Here is a 23,603-nt window from a genome sequence, read left to right on the forward strand (position 1 = left end):
TCGGGGTTTGAAGTTTAAGAAATTTTTCGGGGTTTGAAGTTTTGGGTGGAAAAAAAAAATAGACTTTTCTATCTGGGTGCCCCCAACTTTGTGACCAGCTTCCTGCCTGGTCCCTACTTTAACAAAAATACCTATATGACCCCTTTTTTCAGTTATCTTTAACTTTTCGTTACTCTCTATCTTCCATCTCATTTCCTCTCTCTGCCACATCATCGTGATGAAGAGACCATGATCTGAGACCTTCAATGGTCTGTTCGACAGACCTCCGGTGAAGGGAAACCCCCTTCGCCGGAGTTTAGACAGAGAGAGAGGAAATAAAAAGTAGATTTTTTAGAGAAAAGAGAGAATAAAAAATTGAAGGTCGTCGACCGAAAATTTGGTCGGCCGGCGACTCCTGCCGGTGAACACAATGATGTGGCGTGATTAATGATGCGGCAGAGAGAATAAATGAGATGGAGGAGAGAGAGTAACGGAAAGTTAAAGATAATTAAAAAAGGGAGCCATATGGGTAATATGGGTATTTTTGCTAATGTAGGGGGCCAGGCAGGAAGCTGCTCACAAAGTTGGGGGCCATTTGAGAAATAACTCTTTTTATTTCTCCCAAACAACCAAAACTTTTTCAGCTTTTTCTTCCTTTCACCTACCACCACCATCTCCGACGACTTTCACCATCTCCGAAGACATTTTTTTTACTCCTGCTCTCCATCTCCGGCGAAGGGGCTCCTCCCCTTCGCCGGAGATCGAGAGAAGAAAGAAAAGAAAAAGAGAAGAAAGAGAAACAAAAGAGAGAGAGAGAGGGGAGAGATAGAGAAGATGATGATGTCGTCGGCCGTCGCCGACAATACTCGGCCGGGGACTTTCTGCCGACGACGTTAAGGTGCGTCTGGTTTCTTTTTTTTTTTTGTTTTTCACCGTCTTCTCCGGAAACATTTCTGCTTTCTCCAAAGTGGTGTCCTTCTTTGTCTGCTATTGTACTAGAACAAAACGGAAACTTCAATATTAGATTATAAGGATCGAGATAGATCGAGATCCAAAGATATCAAAATCAACCGTTCAAGATATTTGAAGATATTATTTGTATTTATCCTAGATAGAGTCTTAGGAAACTAAGATACCCAAGTCACTCTATAAATAAAAGTGACCTCTATGTATTAAATTCATTGAGTTACATTGAGTCTTCGAGTCTGTCATCAATCAATCCAATGATTGTGGAGTTAATATAAAGCAGCCATTAATGGCTTTCTCCGTGGACGTAGGTCGTGATCCTCCGACCGAACCACATAAACTATTGTGTTCATTATTTTAGTTTGTATCTTCTAATCTATAAACACGCGAGAACTTTCACATTCAATTTTGAGCAACATATGTTTCATCCCATGCATGTCATATATAGCTGCTGCTCTTCCTACCCAGATCTCTGATGAAACCTTAAATATGAATATTTTAAGCCAGATTTTATGCAATGGACTATGATCAATCAAACCCTCGTGAGTTGGTTAAATACGACTTTACGACTGAGTTCGGTGCCTCTAGGTAGTTTTGTACTTGATTTTTGGTTCATAATTGTTAAGTTTGTGGTCATCCAACTCAAAACCAATTGGCAATAAATGGAACAGATGTAAAAAATATTTTTGTGGTTGCTAGTTACCTCTTCTTCCATGTTGGACTATTCCTACACGCCCTCGTGGTTGACCTAAAACTTGTTTTTTTTTTTGTTTCGGGTGACGTGGAGCACTTGTGACTTATCACGTGTGGGCTAGTTCTGATACCATGTTAAGTTCGTGGTCATTCAACTCAAAATCAATTGCTAATCAGTAGAAAAGAACTAGACATTTTATTCTTGGTTGCTAGATGCCCTTTCTCCCTGTGGCACCATTTTCACAATAATAATGCCAATAAGTCGCAACTTCTTCTCCCGCAAACCTTATGAAAAAACTGTTTCGTCTGTGTTCTGATTTTGTAGCTAAAACTAAGGAGATTTTTGATGCCGTTGCTGCCTCTCATATGTCGGTGCCCGGCTTCGAACTGGCGTTTTACATATTTTATGAGGCTTAGGTTATGATTATTCTGCGAGCTCCTGTGCTTGCAATCGAAACGGGGAGGAATCACTCTCCATTCTCTCAACTTCTCCCTTTGTTATTTACGTGTGAGTTGTGTTTGTAAAACATGTCCCATCTCACAGTCGATCCACTACTTCTGATGCGAGGTGGTCGTGGCTGTTGATTTGGCAATAGAGGTGGAGGAGGTGGTTAAAGCAATTAGAAAGGCAAGTCTTAGACTCGAAGAGGTTTGGTTCTTGCAACCACTGAGGAGATAAAAACTATCAACCGAACAGTATTCTTCAATCCTGCAGAGGTTGTCAACCAAATGATGGAGTTTATGATCTTAGCGCCTACTATACCAACTCATATTCGTGAGAAACTTGAATCTAGTCTTCTTGAGAAGACTCGTATTTTCTCCTCTGATCAGGTAGCTAAAATATTTACGAAGCCATGCATATATCGATTTGTTTCTAATGTGCTTGTGTCAAATTTCTTCCCATTCTCCAACTTTGGAAGGGTGTTGGAATACTTCGAAATCAGAGTAGGAATAGAAAAAGTGAATCAAGTCAGAATGGTGTTAGACTCATGCATTACTTCCTCTCCAGAGAGTTGAAACAACATCAGTATTATTTTCTCTTAATTGGTCGGTAGAATTTTCAAATTTCCTCACTTATTTTATATAAAAAAGGTCAATATGTCCCAAAATAATGGCACACTGTTCATAATAATAGTTCAACTAAAATGAATTAATTAGAAACCTACAGGCTGTTCCATGTGTGTAAATTCATGGTATCTATGTCACGTTCCAATTAATGGAAAAGGGATGATTTGCTTTGACAGAAAAAATAAATTAAAATTAAAATACAAGTAAAAATGTTATAACCTTTTCGATGTTCTCGCCTTGGCAAAATTTCAGACACTAATGTTTTAGAGTTTTCTAAATTCTTATATTTTCATGTTCTCATCTTTTGTTTTGGACTAAGTGGTTCACTAAACTAACTTACAAGTTACAACAATGTATTACTATTGAATATTATTCTAAATAAATAAAAAGAAGTTTCATAACCTACTAAATAATTTTTATCACTTTTTATAACCCGAAATTTGTAACTTTTCTAAAATACTTGACGGTTGCGTGATTGTAATTTATCTATCTGCATATCATATAGTATTTTTGTAGTTGAAGATAGACATATCACATATATTACTAATAAAGAAGAGTATGGGTGTTAGAAATAAAATTTGGAATGCATTTCCTGAATCTGTTGCTGTAACACCCCTATTTTCTATATATATCAAATTAGGTGGAAATAACAAAACTCTAGGTCAATTTGGGGTTGGGCCTAATATGAAGAGTAAGTTAGTGTGGGCTTGAGCATCATAAAATAGAAGTGGTATCAGAGCCGAGGACGGCTCTTCGCTGAGGGTGGGGGATTGTAATAGTCCCACATTGCTCACAAGAGTGTCCAGAGACTGGGCTATATGTGTAAGCTCAAGCTTAGTAAGTACCGAGGCCTTTTGGGTGGGCTTGTAGTGCCTTCGCCAAGGACAAAACCCCGTACCTGTGTGAGGTGGTTAAAGCGGGGACAATATCGATAACTGCTAAGGCTTGGGGCGTTACAGTTGCCCTGTTTTTTTGTGGTCCTTTTTGGTAGTTTGTCAGCTAGATTGTTGTTTGCTATGGAGATATAAGAGAACTTGATGAGAGTAAATTTCGGTATAAGATCTTTTACTTGTTGTATATGAGTTGTCTATTGCATTGTATCATTAAGGTGTATTTTGTTTATTGCGCTCTAATGATGCATGATGATTTGGGGAAATAAGAAAATTATCTGGGGTGGAAAATTTTAAATGGAAGATGTGAATTTTGACGATTTTTCTAGGGTGCAAATTTTAAAGGGAAACAAATGTTTCATCTTCTTCTTCTTTATTTCTACAACCAACTCCGACCACTGCCACAGATTTTCTCCATCTATCACCTCAGGTCATTCCTTATTTCCTCTTTATATTATTCAGTGAAGGGAGGGATCTCTGTCGCCGGAAAACTGGTCTGGTTGGGGAAAATCCCCCAAACCAGACCAGGTACTGGTTGGGGAAAAATCCTCGGAACCAAACTAGGTACTGGTTGGGGAGAAATTCCAACTAGTAGGTACTGGTTTCGGAAATCCCCTCAAACCAGTACCGACTGGTTGGGGATTTTCCCCAACCAGTTCGCTAGTTTGGGGACTCCCAAACCACCCTTGTTTGGGAGTCCCCCAAACCACCGTTTTCGGTGAAGAGAAAATCCCCTTCGACAGAACCACTGGAGATAGAAGAAAAGGGGAGAGGAAGGAGAAGAGAAAAAGAAGAAGGAAAAGAGAGAGAAACAATAGTTGTGGTGGTCGAATGTGGACGGAAGAGAAGAAATATTCTTAAAAAGATTGAAAGTTTTCGATAATGGTTGTCTGTCGACGACTATTACAGGAATAGATAAAAAATGGTGATGGAGTTGTGGAGAACAAAAAGAAAAAGCAAAAGGTATTTCACTTAAACTTATTTTATCGTAACAATTTGAAAATAATTAGTCAACTAAAGTTGACCAGTTTTTTATAAGGTCTTTGCACCTCGGATAATCTTCTTATTTCCCCAAATTCACGGGTAATTTTTCAAAATAAACATATAACAACCGGCACATATCTTTCATTGCCTACTAATTTTCTCTTTGAAGTGCTATTTTGTTTTGACTTGAATGTTTGAAATCTTTTTTTCTTTCTTCCAAACCAAACATCACAATTTGATTACAAGCTAATTAACTTTTAACAGTAATTTAATGCGATCAAAGGATAGGTCAAACTCATTAAACAAAATAGATTTAAGACAAGACATAGAATCATATCTTGAAGATAATTCAAGTAAGAATTTGTTCTCAATGCATGGAAATTGTGCATGCATATGCACCAACTCATCTAATTGAAAAATTGATCGTGCAGTCCATGATCAAATTCTTACTCTTATATAAATGATCACAATGGATACCCTCAAGAACATATCGTCCATCCAAACTATCTATCTTCAAGTGTACTTCTACATCTTTAATTTGTTTCTAAAAAATGAAGGGGTTTGCAGTAGCAAAGTTAGGGTTTTTAGCTCTCATTTTGCTTAGTTTGTTGACAAAATCTTACGGTGGTGCATTGCGAGTAGGTTTTTATAGAGGAAAATGTGGGTCTCAAGATGTCGAATCAATCATTCAAGGTGTCGTGAAAAAACGATTCGACAATGACAAGTCAATCGTTGCTGCTCTTCTACGAATGCAATTTCATGATTGTTTTGTTTCAGTAAGTATATTGAAGAATTTTACTATCTTTGATGAATGGGACAAATAAATTTGAATAAGTAAATAACATCAGATATTTTACGTGGTCTATTCGAAAATGTCACGACTTAAGTACCTCCATAGTGAAAAGCCCTAGGAGCTACATCATTATTCTCCACAATTGTGCTCTCGAATCGGTCCATGCAACTCATACATAAGAACTCACTTCTATTTATACACTAACTATATATAATATAATTATGTCAGTGTTTTCTGACGGCTAAAAATGATATTATCTTAAAAATAAAATCATATATAGAGGGACATTTTCATTATTATTATTCGTTACTAGTCAATCGTCTTTCAGTAGTACTCCGGTTTGATATGTATGATTAGCTAACTAATATATATGTACTTGTTAACGAAGGGGTGTGACGCTTCATTGCTTCTAAAGGGTACCGATACTGAAAGAACTGCACCTCCTAACCTTAGTGTGAGAGGTTTCGACCTTATCGACCAAGCAAAGACGGCTGTTGAAAATGCTTGCCCTGAAGTAGTTTCATGTGCTGATATCATTGCCATTGCTACAAGAGATGCTGTCGCTTTGGTATGTAATCTTTTTCGTTTGTACTAAGCAATGTTTCACATGTTGGGGGATTTGAGGTTCCGGTTTCTTAAAATCCGATAAATCGGGCGTATATTGAATAATTGATATGGTTTTAACATTGTAGAGTGGTGGTATGTTCTCAAGATATGAAGTAGAAACAGGAAGGAGGGATGGTAATATTTCCCTTGCTACCAATGTAGATCTTCCTGGTCCTTCAATTTCAGTCTCTGATTCCATTGCTTTATTCAAGAAGAAAAAACTTACTAAAAATGACATGGTTGTTCTCCTTGGTGAGTAATTATATATCGATTTCCATAATTCCGTTATGTATAAAAATGACATATCGTATGTATAATTATAGTCACGCGATAATATCTTATAATGTCATGTATTTCTAGGCGGGCACACTGTAGGTGTTGCAAGTTGTTTTTTTGTACAAGATCGGCTCCAAGATCCGAACATGGACCGGACTCTAGCCCAAGAATTGAAAAGGAAATGCTCCGGAAACAGTGGTAACACGGTAGATTTAGACCAAAATCCTTCGAGTGCTTTAAAAGTTGATAACGATTTCTACAAGCAAATTAAAATGAACAGAGGAATACTCGAAATTGATCAAGCACTAGCCTTGGATCAATCAACTAAACTCCAAGTCTCAATGTTAGCTGCTGTGGATATAAGTTTTCCTATTCAATTTGGTAGAGCTATGGTAAAGTTGGGTGCTGTTGATGTTCTTACTGGGAAGAAAGGACAAATTCGGAAAACTTGCAGTGCGATCAATAAGCGTTAAATGCGTTCAATATCCATATTCGGAGTTCTTCCAATACTGAGAAATTTTAACTGGACTTCTTATGATTATTTAGAGAAACCCAAATGGGCTAAAACGATTTATTCATCGTATTATCGTTTTTTTCGTTATTTTCTTTGGATTTTTACGACGGGTTTGTAAAATATTAATACTAAATTATGTATTATATTATAAGACAATAAAAGTTGAAATTTATTATTATGAACTTGAAAGGGTGACTAAGGAAGGTGGTTAACATAGGACAAACAAATGTCCCATATGGGCAAAAATTTTATCCCCAAATTTTGAATTTTTAAATTATCCTCTATAAAAATAAAATATTAGTTTGCACGATATGTATTTCCTCTTGCCATAAGGTCCTTAAGCCCTAGATTTTTCTTTTCTAGTTACTCATTCTTTAGAGAGAGAAAATGTGCCAACATCATTGTTGAAGATGGTAAAATCTGATGAAGGGTGAAGTAAAATTAGGCTTAAATGTTTCAGAGACGGTCCTGAGTTTTTAGTGGTCCGAAGTCAATAGCAAAAATGTGATCATATATTGTGTAAGTACCTTAACTATTACTGGCCAACGACATATGAAGATTCCATTTTAGGTGCGTAACTAATTTTGAACGATATTCACATTGTTAAAAAGAGTTCATTAAAATTAGAGTATCATTGTCATAAAATTTTTGAGTGAAACTTTTTTGAAGTTAGTGATCACATCTTTAATTTATTTTGAATTTGTAACTGTAACGCCAAAACCTTAGCAGTTGTCGATATTGTCCCCACTTTAACCACTTCACACAGGTACGGAGTTTTGTTCTTGGCGAAGGCACCACAAGCCTACCCAAAAGGTTTCAGTACTTACTAAGTTTGAGCGTACACCTATAGCCCAGTCTCTGGACGCTCTTGCGAGCAATGTGGGACTATCATTATTGCCTTTGTATATACACGAACATTGAGAGAGATAGGAGGTATATTATAAATGTACTAGGTATCTCCCGCGCCCTGCAGGCCGTCGAGCTTACGCCAGTCGTGGTCGAAAATTTTTAGAGTACAAGCACGGTGGGTTCAAGCATTCCCTCGGATGCACGTACTACGTTGTCTATGTAAATCGTCGTCCGACGTCACACGGACCAAGCGAAAACCTAGACGTGCTAGCACTTTTTTTGCCTATTTAAATATTATGTGGTGCTTGCACGTCTAGGTTTTCGCTTCGCCCGTGTGACGTCGGACGACGATTTACGTAGACAGCAACGTGCATCCGAGGGAATGCTTGAACTCACCGTGCTTGTATTCTGAAAATTTTCGACCACGACTGGCGTAAGCCCGACGGGATTAACTGTGCCCGCAGGACGCGGGAGATACCTAGTTAATAGTAAAATGACGAAGCCAAAAATTACCTTGCGTTAGAAGAGAAAAGCAATTATAGATTCAAGATCTCCAATATTACAAATTTTCTCGGAAAAAAATTGAACAAAAGTTGTAAGTTGTTAAAATGTTTTGAATACTTATTTGTGAGCAACATGTAAGATCATGTTCTTTTCTTGTTGCAAAGGAAGATCGTGGTTATCATTTGAACCGTTTTTTTTTTTCAACATTTTGAAAAGTTAGATTGTACGGAAAAATTTAAAGCTGAATATAATTTTGATTAATGAAAAAAAATAAGAAAAAGAAGTACAATAGTTACCCAATGACAACAAGGTGAAGATAAACTGATAATAACTATCCGCCATTAAGATAGTAATGAAACAGATAATAACTATCCTCCATTTATACATTATAAAATTAATTACATATCAACTTATGCAAGTATAATCTAATGTAAATTTCGATACCTAAAATTTAAATTTTGCACAGAGTTTCACTAATACAAAATTGATAAAAATTATGGATACAGAAAGTTAACTCAAACTAATGCCAAACAAATATTACATATTTTTTGAGTAAGAAACAATTTATTCTTTACAAATTACACTTGACTTGTAAGATAAAGCTTCGTTTCTTCACCAACCCTGTGTAACACAAAATAAAAGAAATGTTGGTAGTAGAGCAACGTAACTATATGTAATTATACGTTATCATTATGTGAATAGTGTTAAGAAATTTTTCTCATTTTCTACAACATTTTTCTGTACCTACTATGAAAAGAAAACACAATATAATGAGTTCCCAGGACAACAATCGTCACATCATTTACCGATTAATAACATCAAATCACCAAATAATGAAAGAAATAGGAACAACAGATATAGCAAAATAAAACATTTGATGAATCAGTAAGGTGAATCAAACTCAGCTTTTCTCAATTCATTATCATGATGAATAGAGTTTCGTCCATGTAGACAACTAATTTTTTATAGCTTAACAAATTCAAATTCCATAATGTGGAAGAGGGAATAAGGCCTAAATATTTCAATTCCATACAATGGGTTTAGAAACAAAAAAGGTTCATAACTAATGGAAACAAAACCACAATAAAAGAATATCCCATCCTAGTGAGCCTAATGTCGAAAATACTTCCCACTGTTCATAGAGTTTTTCAGCCATGTTGTCCTTAGTGAGTCCAACTATGTTGACTGTCGAAATGCCAAAAATGGATCGGTACAAATTTTTAAAGGGTTGATAATCTAAAATCAATTTGAATATTAAACCAAAACCAAATAATGAACTGGAATAAAAAAATATAGAAAATAAACTATACATTATATTTAAGATATACATTAACGTTCTCTCGGCTAAAAGAAAGAAGAGAATTACGTAGAACATTAAACAACCTACAAAATAATCAGATAGTCACCAAGAAAATAAAGAAGAGTTGTTCATTGAATGAGAGAGAGAAGAGAACAAATTAGAGAAAGTATAATTGGTAGACATTCGGTTTTGATGTTGAGAGAATTAAGGGATAAAAAGTATTGGGAGGAAGTTATGGGTATTTTGTAACTACGAAGAATACCTTTGTAACTCGGTGGGATGGTACTCAATCTACGATTTCCTCCCTCCCACGATCCTCTCTTCTATTTCTAGGTGGGAAAATGTAAATGACGATAGTAACCTTTTAATTGATTTTTCATAAGTTAACATAAATGTTATTTCTAAATACTTTTGAGGGTAAATAAATAATAATGCAGTTTTCATAAATTAGCAAACCAAAAAACGGCTAAAGTGAAGCTAAAAATGTGGAGGTAGTTAGTATTTTTTGTATCCTTTATATTTATGACCGTGAGATGAATTGTATGCTTGCCTGCAAACTTTTAAGATTCACAAGTAACAATTCAACTTCGAAGAAAGAAGAAAGATTAACTCTCATAAATAAATATGTTTGTGTCAAAGAACCGGAAAGATGTAACTTGATGTGACACGAAAATGTCACATTTGGAGAGCCTAACTTAGACTAATTAGTCATTTTCGAGTGTTATCAATAATATTTTATGTGTTTTTCTTGTTAGGTATCATTTTTAGAGTTAAACATGTAATTTGGAATAAAGAGAGCGAATTATCACTCATTTCATGTGCCTAAAACGAGAGAAAAAGACTTTAAGCAAATCAAATGACAAGTATAGTCAATGACGAGTCCGACGGTGAAAACGGTATTCAATTCGGAGTTCGGACAGGGAAGATATGAAAAAAAAGAAGCCAAGGTCTTTATTTGAAGGCACTGTCCTTTGTTTCTAATTTGAAATCAAAGTCAAGCCCAAAGACAAGCCAAAAGCCCACAAAAAAAAATGAGTAGAGATTTTATGGGCACCCTCTCTTTATGGATCCAAGTCAACAAAGTCTAAAGAATTTAACTAAGTCTTGACCTAGGGTTTTAGTAAAAGAGAGGTTACTATTCATCTTCTTCTTCATTCATCAACCAAGCAACTAAGGAGGAGAGAGAAAAGAAGAGGCTAGGGTTTCGGGGTACTTTTGAGCTCTAAGCTTCTAGGGTTTGAGTAGAAGAGAGGAAAAGAGAGAAGAAGGATGTAGGAGTAGCCGGCCTTAGCTTGGCTGACCAAGCTAGGTCGGCCAAGCAAGGCCGGCACTACAAGAGCTCGGGCGAGACGACCATGGAAGCTGCTCGGGTAGCAGCTCCAGCAACAAGGACGTGCACGGCTGGTACGGGACGTATTCGCGGACGCGGACGGGAGCAGCTGCCTCACCAAGAACGTGCACAGCAGCTCCGGGAATGGAAAACAACTTCGGTTCTTCACGGGACGTGGCTGCAAGCTGCTTGGTGCACGACTGCCTTCACAGGACGCGGCTACAGGTCGGACTAGCACGGGACAAGATGCATCCGGCTCGGATCTAAGCTATTTTGGCCGAAAACTTCATACTTTGGCTGAAACTTGTTTTTGCTGGATTTCTAGGGTTTCCGACCACTTTCTTGGCCGGAAACCTTAGGGCTTTTGTTCCCCTCATCCTTGGCTAGCTTCTCATGTGGTTTGATATTGGGTTATAAATTGCTAGAGAGAAAAAACTAGGGTTTAGCTTTAATGGAGGTTTGTGATAAATGGAGAAGATGATGGTGGTCGCTATGGGGAACCCAGAATTTGCTAAGGGGAGATCGGCTGCACCTTAAAGGCTTATATTTTCCGACGATCTTAGCCTCGAACCACATCGAAAAAGGGGATTCTCTCATCATCTTCTTTCCATTTTTTATTTAATCACCATGTTTAGCTAACTTTTGTGTGTCGATTATATGAGATGAAATGTGATGAATTTGTGATTATGTTTAATATGATTTGATGTTTTGAGTATAAATTGATGTTCATTTATTTCGATTATCGTTTTGATCGTATTTTCATGTGTCTTGTCAAGCACTTCGCATAGTTAATAGACGAAACGAAGTATTCGATATTGATCGTAGTCTAAGTCATAATTTCATGTGTCTTGTCATGCACTTCACATAGTTAGGCGACTAGACAACACTTTTGTTGACTCGAGATAAACCGATTTAAATGTTTGTTTGACTAAGTATGATCCCCTTAGAGACATCTACTTTAGGAGTCGAATGTCCATTATACTTTGGAACATTAGATCGGACCATACATAGTTGTAGATTTATCATCATGGATTCCCGGACTTCGACACATTACTCTTGCATTTGGATACTCTTGGAGCATGATTTGAATGTGATGAATGACTTATTATTTGTTTACATGTGAGTTTAATTGACTTCGTCAAGTACTATAAACCAGAAGCCTTGATCTTAATCGTTTATTGACACAAACTTTGATAATGCGTACTTAGTTTGATAATCGATACCTACTAACCTTTGATCGATTATACTTAGTTTGACGTATTATACTTATTACTGTCATACTTGTTCATTTTCAATTCATTAGATAGTATGTGTAAGTTTGATAGTTGATGCTTAGTGACGTTTGATCGATTATGCTTAGTTAGACTCATGATGCTTAGGATTGTCAATGTAGGTGAAGTTATTTACATTTTCATGCGAATAGATACTTAGTATTTGTCATTATCGATCTTATGGATCGAAGTATCCATCCCAATCAACTTTTGCCCGAATCGATTCTTACCCATCTCGACTCTTATTCCTCCGAAACTTCTCTCGAATCTCTCGCGCCCGTTTACATTGATAATTTAGTTTGTTTTACTTACTTTTTTCTTTGTTGCTTATTTCATTATAAAAACCCCGTTATCTTTGTTTCTTTCCATCTTAGTCTAAGTTAGCTAGTGATACCTAGACCGGCAAACGAGACTCCTTCGTTATCCAAATTACCTTCCTATCCTTGGATCGATCCCGGCTTTGCCGGATTACTACTTGATACCTCCTCTTGGGTGTGCAACCTTTTCGGGTGCATCATAACTGAAACACAACTATTACAATAGGAGCAAGAAAAAATAGACTACAAAATTAACTAGACGAAAGATCTTACAATATGTGATCGCTATATATTAGCCCATTTACATTTAAATTAATGAAGAACAATTATAAATCGAAGAAAAGAGATGAGCAAGAAATAATTACACTGTAAACAATCAAACCAGTAATAATCAAATACTAAGCTATTTACATTTAAAAAAGATAAATAATTAATCTAAAGAACAACAATGGTAAGAGGAAAAAGAAAAAAGAAGATGAATTAAGGACGGTTGACATCATCATGGGCGAATGCAAAAATATATATGAGAGGTCGTTGGGTAGGTACAATGCAAAAAAACATGCAAGATATTAGTGTTGCAAGAAGCAGTGGCGTATCCAGGATTTACTTTGAGGGGGTCTAAAAAATTTCTATAAAAAATTACAGTTACAGAAAATTAAGCAAATAATAATATTCTGTTGATAAATTTAATAGAATAAAGGTCTAGACTTTCTAGAAATTTAGAACTTCTTAATATGTAGTTATAGATTTATGGAAAAAAACTGGTTGAAAAAGAAAATAATGAGATTTGAAGATTAGTTGGGATATATTTATGAATTGACGTTTAATTACTTTTCATCCATGGAGCCAACAACAACTTTTGTTTTTACCTGCTATCTTGCCATTCTACCAAGAACCAATTGACGTTTCTTCCTCCTACCAACAAAAAGAAAATATAAGTGTTGATGCGTGAACTCGAACCCGCAACCACTAGAGTGGTAAAGTCTCTCTTCATCCACTGAGTCAACAACAATTTTTGTTTTTATTAGCAACTCACATTTACTTAGACAGTTACAGTATATATCATTTTTTTTTTATCAAATATTGTACATTAAATCGTACAAGTTGAGGAGGGTCTATAGACCCCCTAGACCTATGCTGAATCCGCCACTGACAAGAAGACTACTTATATATTTGTAGAAGAGTAGTTACTTTGGGAAGTTTTTCATAAAAAACTGACCAAGAATATGGAAGAGAGATTTGAGGGAAGAATTCAGGTAGTTATTATAGGAAGTTATTTAATTGTGGGAGAAACTTGAATAATCAGATTTAAACTCGGAATTAATCGTTCAGAGAGATGAGAAAGCGGTGGAGATAATATAGGAAAGTTGGTTGGATAACAAAATTTAAGTTGTGGAGAGAATCGTGGGTGGGTTGTTATTATTCTAAAATTGAAAAGCAACCATTAGATCCTGAAGTTCCAGATGAAAATCAGACGAACACGAATATCCCAGACATAAATCAACGATTCACCTCAAAAAACACCATTGTGTTTTATATAATACTAGGTATAGATTTAGTATAGTTTGTGCCTTCACAAAAAGATTCTTTTGGGGACATTTGGAGATTTACTAAACAAAAAAACAGACACTTCCTGACTTCATTCTCCTTTCTTTATTTACCAAAAGAAACAACCTGATTATTAAGTCACAAGTTACAACAATGTATTTGATCCCACAATCACGATAAAGAAACTAAAATCTAATAGGAAACCTTCCTAGGAGAATGCTTGATCACCGTTCCATATGCTTCAAAACAATAAATAGAGGCAATCCTCAAGCGTTTAAATCTTCATAGGAAAAAGAACAGGATTCCTATCTCTAGAATTCTAGACAGATTTTTACAATGAAAGAACAGAAAGTAATATATGCAACTTCCATAAGTTCTTGATTAAACATGAACAATAGAGAAACTAACAAAAATTTCAAACCATCATAGTAGATGAATAATATTTTGATGTGAACTCACTTCAAAAAAGTGCGAGCGAGGAAGAATTGTACGTTGATCTTACCCAATATCTAAAAACGGTTGAAATGGAAAATTTTAAACCAATTTATATATTTGACTTTTCAATAGTTTCTTCTCCGATTTCAGAATGTAAAGCGAGCTCGATATTCCGACCTTAATTTTCTCTCCTTTTCACCTTTCTAATTGGTGAACTAAATTATAAGACCAATTTTGCAAATAAAATACTTCAATAAAGCAATGAAACCTTACTCTAACTTAGGGCTCGAGGATAGGCAATTGAAGCAATCAGCCCCACATTGTCAAGGACAATCCTTCAGACTTCATGTTCGTAAAAACTCATCTTACGTGTTGGCTAGGTTTTCCAAGTGCTTTTTAGGAAGGAGGAAAATTGGTTGGGCTAGGCAAGCTTATGCTAAGGAGAATTTGTATATTTTCAAGCTAGGTTGTGGGCCTAGTCAGTGCCTCAGTCCAAGGACATATATATCCGGTATTTAGACAGATGTGACATCATTTTCATTAAAGATCGCTCGGGCACCCGTTGGTACCAAACCCTAAGCTCAACTACCTAGTATTGAAATCTGCTACGGAAATAAGTTGAGGTATATAATATGCTGGCTTAAATTGTAGAAAGGCAACACAAAACAAATACAAAAAATATTCAGCTTGGGTCGTTATCATCTGTGTCCTAGGGATCCAGCTTCAGAGTTAAATAGTCACCTGAGGTTCTTCAAAGTACCATTTTAATAGAGTATCATGGAAGAAAAGCAAAAAAAAAAAAATGACGGACAGTTTAGGCTATGCAAAGAACATGAAGTAGAAAAAACTTACTTCTCTTGTGTTGCCATGTCAATTTTAACTTCAAGAGGAGCAAAGGCCGGTGATTCGACAAAGTGTAGGTTGGCATCACTGTAAAATGTGCCAAGTTGCAAGTATACAACATATGAAATAACAAAAGTATAAAAAAAATATATTATCAACAAAATATGAGCATCATCAATAAAAGAAATCATTTTTAACAGTACGCTGCAAGCTTTCTGGCTACATACAAGTAAGGCTTCTTGAAGTTATAGTTACTCTTTGCAGATATCTCATATATAGTACTGGAGATTTTGTCTTTACTTGCCTGTTCTTCACATCAACCAGGAAAGACACTCCTGGTATGGTGGGAATCATAAACCTGAAGTAAACAAATAAGTAAGTTTTATACACTATAAGCTTGTATGCTTATTCAAGAATCAAGATTATACCAAACTAATCATAAATTCCGTTGATACAAAGTTAAATATATGCATTAATATACTTATAAATGTGTTAGTAACTGGGTCGCTATAAATGAGATTGATTGCCCACATAAAAAATGTAATGGCACGCGACTCTGACAACAACAACAACCTGATGAGTAATTTCAAATGGGATGCCTAATTCTTGTTCAAATATGCTAAGAAACAAATTTGTAGAAGCGGCAATTTAGTTCTACTTGCAAAATGAACAACTTTAGTAATAAATCATAGAGTTTGTAGATCACCGTAAAAAAACTTGTTCAGCCATCTTATTAGTAGGAACAGACTTGCATCTTCCATATTAAAATCTGTAATAACAGCGTGCTTAAATTTTGTTGGATTTGAACATGTAGGAAATAGACCTTGTTCTATCTACTGATGAGGAATAATGAATGGATTTAAGTTGTTGACCACCTATAAGTCCGCCAAGGCGCCGACTATGTCTATTAACAGAACCAACCCAACTCACCGGACTTCTATTTTTGCCAATACTTCAGCTCATGTGAAGCACATGAACCCCCAAGAACCCCAAATATTTGCAATTTCATTTCATAGAAGCTTCCCTAGATATGATGTTAAATCCTTTTAACTTCACAGGAGTTCGCCATCCGCCTGCAAGAATACCCTAACAATGTATTGACTTCGTAAAATTTGGATCGAGATAGATAAAAAGAACTTTTGCACGTAGAATATCATCCTTCCCTCAGTGTCACCTTTATATCGGCTTCCAACTTAAGTAGAGACTCCCGAGGCATATTACTATTCATGATAAGCCGCTAAAATAATTATACTAACGTGAGGGCTCAAGAATTGTAATTTGCACACCAAGACCTATGTCTGCAAAGTAAGATGCCCTATATAAAATCATATATAAGTTCGAAAGATTGCAATATTCATAAGGCATCTTAGATTAGAGAAATTAATTATATATACAGTATTATCATCCAAATAATGAGTCTTTTTTCTGTTTCCCTATTCATTTTCAATCTTCAATGACTGAAATATGTGTTAATCTCTCAACTATAATAAAACAAGATGATAATGCGATGAGTTCAGTTGGGCGTTTTATTGAACAATTAGTGTGTGGCAAATGTTTGAGTTATTACGCATAATAGTAGCAACGAACCCAGCCCCACTGATTCCTTCCGCGACCTCTTCCGCTATCAAACTATAAGAAAACCAAAATATTCCTAATCAGCAGTATGAACTTAACAACAAACCGAATGATAAAAAATTTCATCTAGAGAAGCTAATCCTGAAGCACAGAAAAAGAATCATATTACCTAACCAAACACTCACATATCGAAAAGAAGAAAGAGATAACATTTTGAATCAATTGAGTCTAGAAATCTATTACAAATAACATTGTTCACCCTTTTCCAAAGACAATATAAAACATACCATCATGTACTTAACAATGCCAAATCTCGAAAAGGGTTATCATTGTCACAACACCAGTCACCACCATTAGAAGTCTGCGCCAACCAAATTTAATATGAAGTTGTTAAGAAAACACCAACGCAAGTGCCATATCCTGAATATGGAAACAGAAAGGGAGATTTCAGTGTGATTTATCTACGTACCAAGAGCTGGTAAAGCTTCAACTTCCCTCAAAGCAGGTCCCTTGCATATCATAGATATAAGTGACTTGTATGAATGGGGAAATGAACATATTCACAATGCTAGATGAATGGGGAGATGAACAATTCCATGTCTGCATCATGTTTGCAATAATTAGTTTATTCTTTACCAGCTTAATGAAGTGTTAACTGTTTATTCTTCAAAAATACTATATCATGCTTTGTTTAATTAAATAAATGCATCCATCAATCCTCTTCAAGACTTTGAAGGTCAGACTGAATTAAGTTCTCCCAAGCAATTTGCTGCAGAGAACAGATTCATATATAATAACACTAGATATCGACAAAAGGTGATCTGCTGCTGCAACACCAGTACCAAGTGCAGACTTGAAATCTGATGAGGAAAGCTAAAAGCTCAAACTTCATATCTCTTTCACGATTCATTGTTATAATGGGATCTTAAGTAAACGTGCCTTGCTTCAAACCAGGCAACCCGAATTCGATCTAAATTTTTTGTAATATAAGAAGAACATTCATTTCCAAGAGCATTAAAAACCTCATGAGTTGAGGAATAACTCAATGTCAGTAAAACATGATATAATATAAACAGTCAACACTTACATGTGTTTTTGAAGATTCATTTCTCTCAAACATTTGATCGAACACATTTATGACAGCTTCTAAATTACCAAATTTATTGATTAAGTTCACAACAAAAATCGAGCAAACAGAGAATGAGATGCAAATTAAGTCATGAAACAAAGATTTTTAAAACGAAATAAAGAATAATTTCACAATAGAAATCGAAAAATGGATACTTGTAAAGATGAAGATGAAATAAGAGAAGTTAAAGGTTTATAGAGAGGATGAGTTGTATATTCTGGAGAGAAAGTTCAGGAACGGTAGAGGAGTTGATTAATGAGGAGACGAATAATTTGCAAAACGGAAGACAATAAAAAATTGATTAATGAGAGGAATAAAGTTCAGGAAATAGGGAAGAAGCGTTTTGGGTAGTAGAAGAACAGTAGACGAGTGACGTGAAGCGTTTCCCGTTCAAGTGATGTGGTTGTTGGATTATACGGCGATCTGGCGATTTGGACCGTGAGATTAAGGGTTTCGTTCCCTTTTTTTTCATTTAGTGGGTCAATAAATTTGTCAATTTTAGGGTGGGTAATAGATCAAACAGTGAGGATCTTATTAAAATCCCAACGAACGATCGGATTTGTTTTTCGACTTGTCCCAGTCAGCACAAAACATTGTGTTTTGCTATATAGACTAGGTATAGCCCGTGCCTTCGACACGACGTAAATCGCTTTCAAAATAAAATAAATTTGTTTTCTTACCGATATCGAAAGTTAGAAGGACACCTGCATTAACAAATTTATTCTGATATATGCAATTAAAGAAAATCTGTTAAAAAGAAATACACTGCGAAATATGAACCAAATCTAAAACAAAATAAAGGGGCTAATAAATGTCAGTAACGCCCATAGATATATGAGTAGTAAATTTGCAGACGTTCTCCAACTTAGTTTATCAATTCTCACCATGGAAGCTGATATATGTATGTAGAGGAGAGTAAGAGAGAAGATGAATACGGTGGGAAAAATGTTAAAGATGATAACCAGAGATTGGAAGACATTTGGTTCTTCGTGAGTAAGCAAAAGTACACAATTGTGTAGGGTAATTAATCTGTTCATGTACCTTGTCAGATAGAAAATGATTGCCACAATGTTTCAATCACTTAGTTAAAGGTCTTTGCCTATGTCCTAAACACTAACTACACGTCTGACATGCTGAATGTACCTGTGTCTTGTAGCGGGTACCAGCTGTCCCTTAGGGACTTGAACGAGAACATCTCGATCGCCACTATCTGGTCTTCTTGCTAACCTTTACTTGACTATGGTGCCATAAAGGTAGAGTATGTTGGAGATTTAAAAGTTGTATACAGATCAAACTTTAGCGCATTTAAATGCAAGAGTTATTAACATTATAAAAGAAAAGAACATAGCTGATAAAAAGAATTGGTTAATGAAATCCAAGCAAAATATTAAACAATAGGCAGTTCCTTACATTCTCATGCCTCAAACACCAAAAGGTAACAACTACACGTTAGCTTAAGAGAGAAAAAAAATAAAGAAGAGAATGTAACCCATCCATTTAATGGGGAAATGATATGAGAAAGAACCGCGGGATTTGATTAAGGAAGATGGACTCGATGCATATATATATATATATATGTATATATATATATATATATATATATATATCAAATTAACTTTTTTTATTATTCTTGAAGCTAGGAAAAAGTAAAGGCTCATCTCAAAGCATAACAAGAATAATAGTGTCAACGTTCATTTTAAGAAGATTAAAACAAAAAACGTAATTTAAATGTCGCATTTTGAAAATATACAAATTCAAACAAAAAAACTCTAAACAAACATATGAGAAGATTTTATCTCTCTTTCTTTTTCCACCAGTTAATGAAAGCTTCAAGTAAAAAACTAAGCTCATTCGTATCAACCAACTCTGAAAAAAGCCAAAAACATCAATATTTTACCCAAACTCTCCATATTTTGACATCTCAAACCATCTCTAGCCCGTAAAATCTTTGCAGATTCTGCTTTGTTATCATTATCTCTGTAACAAAAAGAACTACCTCTTTCAATTCCGCTTTAACACTTTTCTTGTTTTTCATTTTTGTTTTGAAGACTACACAAAGAAAAAGGCCCTCGCCCGTGCCACACTGAGAAACCAAATTCAGAACTTACAACCTTATACCATTAAGTTAAGACTACTCGCGCCTCTGTAATATTTCATGTTGGGAGCAACAAAGCAAGGTGATGCACCCCTTGCCATAAACGTCGCGATTCATTGAACAAACTTCAGTGGCATAACCAACAGGAACAAAACCATTGCTAGCTTCTTGAGCTTGAGAATAACACTCAGGTTCTTGAGCTAGTCGTATATTTTCATATCATACCGTCATTGCTAGCTTCTTGAGCTTGTTCATCGCTCAAAACTGCTCCATCCTGGATAACACTGCACTGTCTATTGGCCTATATAATGCCTCCCCACCTTCTCTAATCCACGGATGTTCTGAATTATCAAGTCAATCAAGCATCTAATTCATCCATGAACCACCAAAATAAGCGCAAAACCGAAAAATACATATCTAAAATGTAGAATCAATCCATGTAATATATTAGGCACTTACAATTTACATATAATTCTTCATTTTGAGTTTGAGAATAACACTCAGGTTCTGCAAGAGTTGCTACAAGAAATGACATTGTTATATAATAGACAAATGTTAAAAAAGGAACATGAATTGCAAGGAAGATGATGATACTCCCAAAACTGTCAAATAAGTCTACGGTTCCATTAAGTTAAACTATACCTTCGTTTCAACTCGCTTTATTGTTTGATCGATTCCCAAACTACCCAATGGGAACGATGCAATAACTTGTGGAAGGTTAACTCTCGTCTTGGTACAAGTACTAACACTGGTCAAATGTGCAAGTTACTTACAAATACCAAATACAAAAACAGTAATGTAGTCTTATTCATAAGTTAGCCACTTACATTAGAACACACTGCCACAAAAAGAAAACAGAAATAAGTAGTGGAAAATGAAGGTGACAACACTTTTTCGCTTTGATGCAAAAACTATATACCTGAAATATTGCATTGACTCTCTAATTAAAAAAAAACTACCAGGCAGTTCTCCGTCAATGACCAAATACTCAGTTTCAAACACAAAAGCGATACTGGGAATTGGATGAGAGAAGGTATATCCTGCCACCCTGTATGCCTAATCAAAATGCTAACAAAGGAATTGGTGAATTCCCATATTCAACTAACCAATTAAGCTAAGCATAACGAACCACGATAGATAATAATTAAGCAAGACAAAATCATTTCTATTTCGCCTTAACAGTAACACAAACACTTCCTAAAGAAGACAAACCTAAGAAAAACTTACCACATATGCCAAATATTAAAGTTATTATACTACATAACAATGAACTTGAATAAGAACCTTGAAATGCGAAACATGAAAGATTGAAAATTTTTGCCTTTGAGAAGGCAACTGAATTGGAAAGTCTAAAAGCAAACTGATAATAAGACTAATCTCTCTTATAATACACTTCAATTAGATTGCAACCAATCATAAAGGTTGAACACTAAAGGGTGAGTAGGGTCAACAAAACACCAAAATATATGCCAAATCACAAATCACCCAAAACTGATAATATCACAATCTAAGTTGGTATTGAGAATACCAGCTGATTAGAAACATCAAACATTAAGAAAAACAAAGATCGAATAATTACCTGGTGACGAGGCGAACCCTTCTCATTGTATCTTTTTGTTTCTGAGAAATCATAGTCAATTTCACCAACTCACTGCATCAAACGATATCAGGCGCAAATGAAATCGAAACCAAAAACAAAAATTGATCTGCCTTTCTAGGAAATTTGAAGAAATTCGCACCAAACAACGTCAAAACCAAAATCCTTACTACAAACAAAAGTTTATCATGTCTCATATCATTAGGTTTATAGGTTAACTTCGATTCAGATGATCGCAACAAACAACACTTGCAAACCCCCACCCCATTTCTCTATTTATTTATACAGCTAACAAAGTTCAATTTTGGACCAGTATCTTTTCTTTTCTAACTTTACATATGGTGCTTCTAAGTTTCTTTTTCTAAAACTTATAGGAAATTTTACCAAGAGCCTTCAGTCATAATGCAAGTAATCAACAGTTTCAAAACAGCATTAGAAAAGAATCTAAATAATTACCTCATTAAGAAGGCCAAATCTTCTTGTTCTATCTATTTGCTTAAATGAAATCAACTAAAGAAGTAGTCAGAGGATATAAATTTTGATCCTCTAGAGATGGAACTGAGTATAGCTGAATTTAAATAGAACTGCAACCCATACCTAATCTTATGAAAAAATACTGACATATGCTTCAATTTACTGGATCCAAAGACACCTGAAACCCTCATTAGATCAAGTCCGAAGGGAGAGAGTGATAAGGTTGTGTTGGAGAAGAGGCAAAGCGTTGGATTTATAGAAGGAGGCAGTAACTGACCTTCTCTCATTAATGATAAGAGTAATGGTAATGGTAATGGTAATTGTAATGGTAAAGGTAATTGTAGGAACTAAGGAGGGGGAATAGAGAGAATTGAAGGAGAGGAAGAAAGGAATTGAAGCATTGGAAACCGAAAGACTTTTCCAGTCAAGCAGGGAGAGAAGGATGTGCATTCAATCTGCACCGTTGAAACCCATCCAACAACATAAATTAGACCAGATTTTCTAACGGAAATAAATACCATTTATACTGTTTTATCATGAGCGGGTGAGCATTATAATTTTTTCTTAGGTGGGTAAGTGATCTAATGGTTTCAAAACAGAGACTTTTGAAACCAGTTACACCATTTTTTGGTACAACTACTAGTTGTTCTTCCATTATTTTTTTGGTTATGTTTAGTGGATCTTATAACTTGAACTTGACCCATACAAGTAACTTTTGGTGAAAATGGTTATTGAGTTGCAATAGTGGAAACATTCTTTTTTCTAATAAATATAAGACTCAAACGAGATCTTCCTTTGCTTTTACTTCCTCCATTACTTCTCAAGAACCTCATTAATGGTGACGGAAACTTCTCTGTTCTGCTTGGACTCGAACTGTGTATCTTCATATCATGCAAAAAAAAGCTAAACTTATAGTTTTTGTGAAAAAGGGTTTCAATTTTGTTTCCCTTCTCTCAACTGTGTGTTCCAAAACAAAACTTATCATGCGTTTGAAGTGTTTCTCTCTAACTTTCTCTCTCTAAAAATGTTGCTCGACCCCTGACACAGACGGATGGGAAGATATTGACTCGGGATAAACTATTTGAATGGACAAGGTATTTTGGTCGAGGGTGTAGTCCTAATATAGCAAAATAAATGGAAGTCATACTCTAAAAATGTTTCTAACCGTGAAATTAGGACGAGGGTATTTTGGTCAGAGATAGAGCATGTGACTCGCATACCCCTCACATAACGACTATTTGACGGTAAAATATTTGGGGGCTAACACCTAAACAAAAATATTTTTAGGGGTGGACTCCTAATGTAACTAAATAAATGAGAGTCATATAAAAAAACTCTAAAAGAAATAAAAGATGATTACATATGTTGAGGGGGGAATTAAGGAATAGATTATCTACTTTCCCTCTCTAGATTTCTCCCACATTCTTAATGAAGGATATGATGCCTAAAGTCTGAAAGAATGGTATCCTTCCGAAGGAGTGTCCTTCGACCAAGGATGCAATGCGTGCAATTTGGCTATTAGGATCTTAATGAACTTATTCGGAAGATCATTAGTCCGGTCCAATTA

General features: G+C 35.4%; 3 protein-coding genes across 12 annotated transcripts; 1 reads left to right on the plus strand and 2 right to left on the minus strand.

The window, feature by feature from the left end:
• The first annotated feature begins 5,063 nt into the window (after positions 1 to 5,063).
• Positions 5,064 to 6,944, plus strand: LOC147544505 (peroxidase 60-like). The gene is made up of 4 exons (XM_086634722.1): positions 5,064 to 5,356; positions 5,762 to 5,941; positions 6,066 to 6,231; positions 6,340 to 6,944. The coding sequence occupies exons 1-4, from the start codon at positions 5,132 to 5,134 to the stop codon at positions 6,726 to 6,728; spliced, it is 960 nt and encodes a 319-aa protein (XP_086490848.1). The 5' UTR covers positions 5,064 to 5,131; the 3' UTR covers positions 6,729 to 6,944.
• Positions 6,945 to 13,974: 7,030 nt separating this feature from the next.
• LOC147544506 (uncharacterized) lies at positions 13,975 to 18,267 on the minus strand. Of its 2 annotated transcripts, XM_086636755.1 has the most exons (7): positions 17,829 to 18,267; positions 17,211 to 17,341; positions 17,029 to 17,102; positions 16,734 to 16,795; positions 15,394 to 15,524; positions 15,176 to 15,253; positions 13,975 to 14,127 (listed from the first exon to the last, which is right to left on the minus strand). In XM_086636755.1, exons 3-7 carry the CDS (start codon positions 17,032 to 17,034, stop codon positions 14,081 to 14,083), a joined length of 324 nt encoding a protein of 107 aa, XP_086492881.1. In that variant the 5' UTR covers positions 17,035 to 17,102; positions 17,211 to 17,341; positions 17,829 to 18,267; the 3' UTR covers positions 13,975 to 14,080. The 2 variants fall into 2 exon arrangements, 1 of the variants encoding a protein (XP_086492881.1); XR_015223805.1 differs by lacking the exons at positions 13,975 to 14,127; positions 15,176 to 15,253; positions 15,394 to 15,524 and adding an exon at positions 15,688 to 16,464.
• A 1,275-nt stretch (positions 18,268 to 19,542) lies between these two features.
• Positions 19,543 to 22,567, minus strand: LOC147544507 (uncharacterized). 9 transcript variants are annotated; one of them, XR_015223166.1, is made up of 6 exons: positions 22,160 to 22,567; positions 21,545 to 21,616; positions 20,608 to 20,713; positions 20,425 to 20,484; positions 20,191 to 20,306; positions 19,543 to 20,090 (listed from the first exon to the last, which is right to left on the minus strand). XR_015223166.1 is itself a non-coding variant. In XM_086633097.1 (5 exons), exons 1-4 carry the CDS (start codon positions 22,321 to 22,323, stop codon positions 20,428 to 20,430), a joined length of 387 nt encoding a protein of 128 aa, XP_086489223.1. In that variant the 5' UTR covers positions 22,324 to 22,567; the 3' UTR covers positions 19,543 to 20,306; positions 20,425 to 20,427. The 9 variants fall into 9 exon arrangements, 4 of the variants coding, with proteins under 4 accessions (XP_086489223.1, XP_086489222.1, XP_086489225.1 ...); XR_015223167.1 differs by adding an exon at positions 20,793 to 20,803 and having other exon boundaries at positions 19,543 to 20,306; positions 20,425 to 20,713; positions 22,019 to 22,567; XM_086633097.1 differs by having other exon boundaries at positions 19,543 to 20,306; positions 20,425 to 20,472.
• Between the last annotated feature and the right edge of the window lie 1,036 nt (positions 22,568 to 23,603).

This window comes from Eschscholzia californica, unplaced genomic scaffold (assembly GCF_041429995.1).
Source record: "Eschscholzia californica isolate CP2 unplaced genomic scaffold, dmEscCali1.0.p SCAF_4, whole genome shotgun sequence".
NCBI classification, from domain to species: Eukaryota; Viridiplantae; Streptophyta; class Magnoliopsida; order Ranunculales; family Papaveraceae; genus Eschscholzia; species Eschscholzia californica.

Coding starts and splice junctions, on each gene's coding strand:
- LOC147544507 (XM_086633096.1), bottom strand. CDS start 22,323: ATGAGAGAAGGTCAGTTACTGCCTCCTTCTATAAATCCAACGCTTTGC. Junction 21,617..22,159: donor GTATTTTTTCATAAGATTAG/GTATGGGTTGCA, acceptor CGTTTGATGCAG/TGAGTTGGTGAAATTGACTA. Junction 20,714..21,544: donor AGGGTTCGCCTCGTCACCAG/GTAATTATTCGA, acceptor ACATTTGACCAG/TGTTAGTACTTGTACCAAGA.
- LOC147544505 (XM_086634722.1), top strand. CDS start 5,132: ATGAAGGGGTTTGCAGTAGCAAAGTTAGGGTTTTTAGCTCTCATTTTG. Junction 5,357..5,761: donor TTCATGATTGTTTTGTTTCA/GTAAGTATATTG, acceptor TTGTTAACGAAG/GGGTGTGACGCTTCATTGCT. Junction 5,942..6,065: donor CAAGAGATGCTGTCGCTTTG/GTATGTAATCTT, acceptor TTAACATTGTAG/AGTGGTGGTATGTTCTCAAG.
- LOC147544506 (XM_086636755.1), bottom strand. Junction 15,525..16,733: donor GTTCGTTGCTACTATTATGC/GTAATAACTCAA, acceptor TGTTTACTTCAG/GTTTATGATTCCCACCATAC. Junction 15,254..15,393: donor AACTTCAAGAAGCCTTACTT/GTATGTAGCCAG, acceptor CACATTTTACAG/TGATGCCAACCTACACTTTG.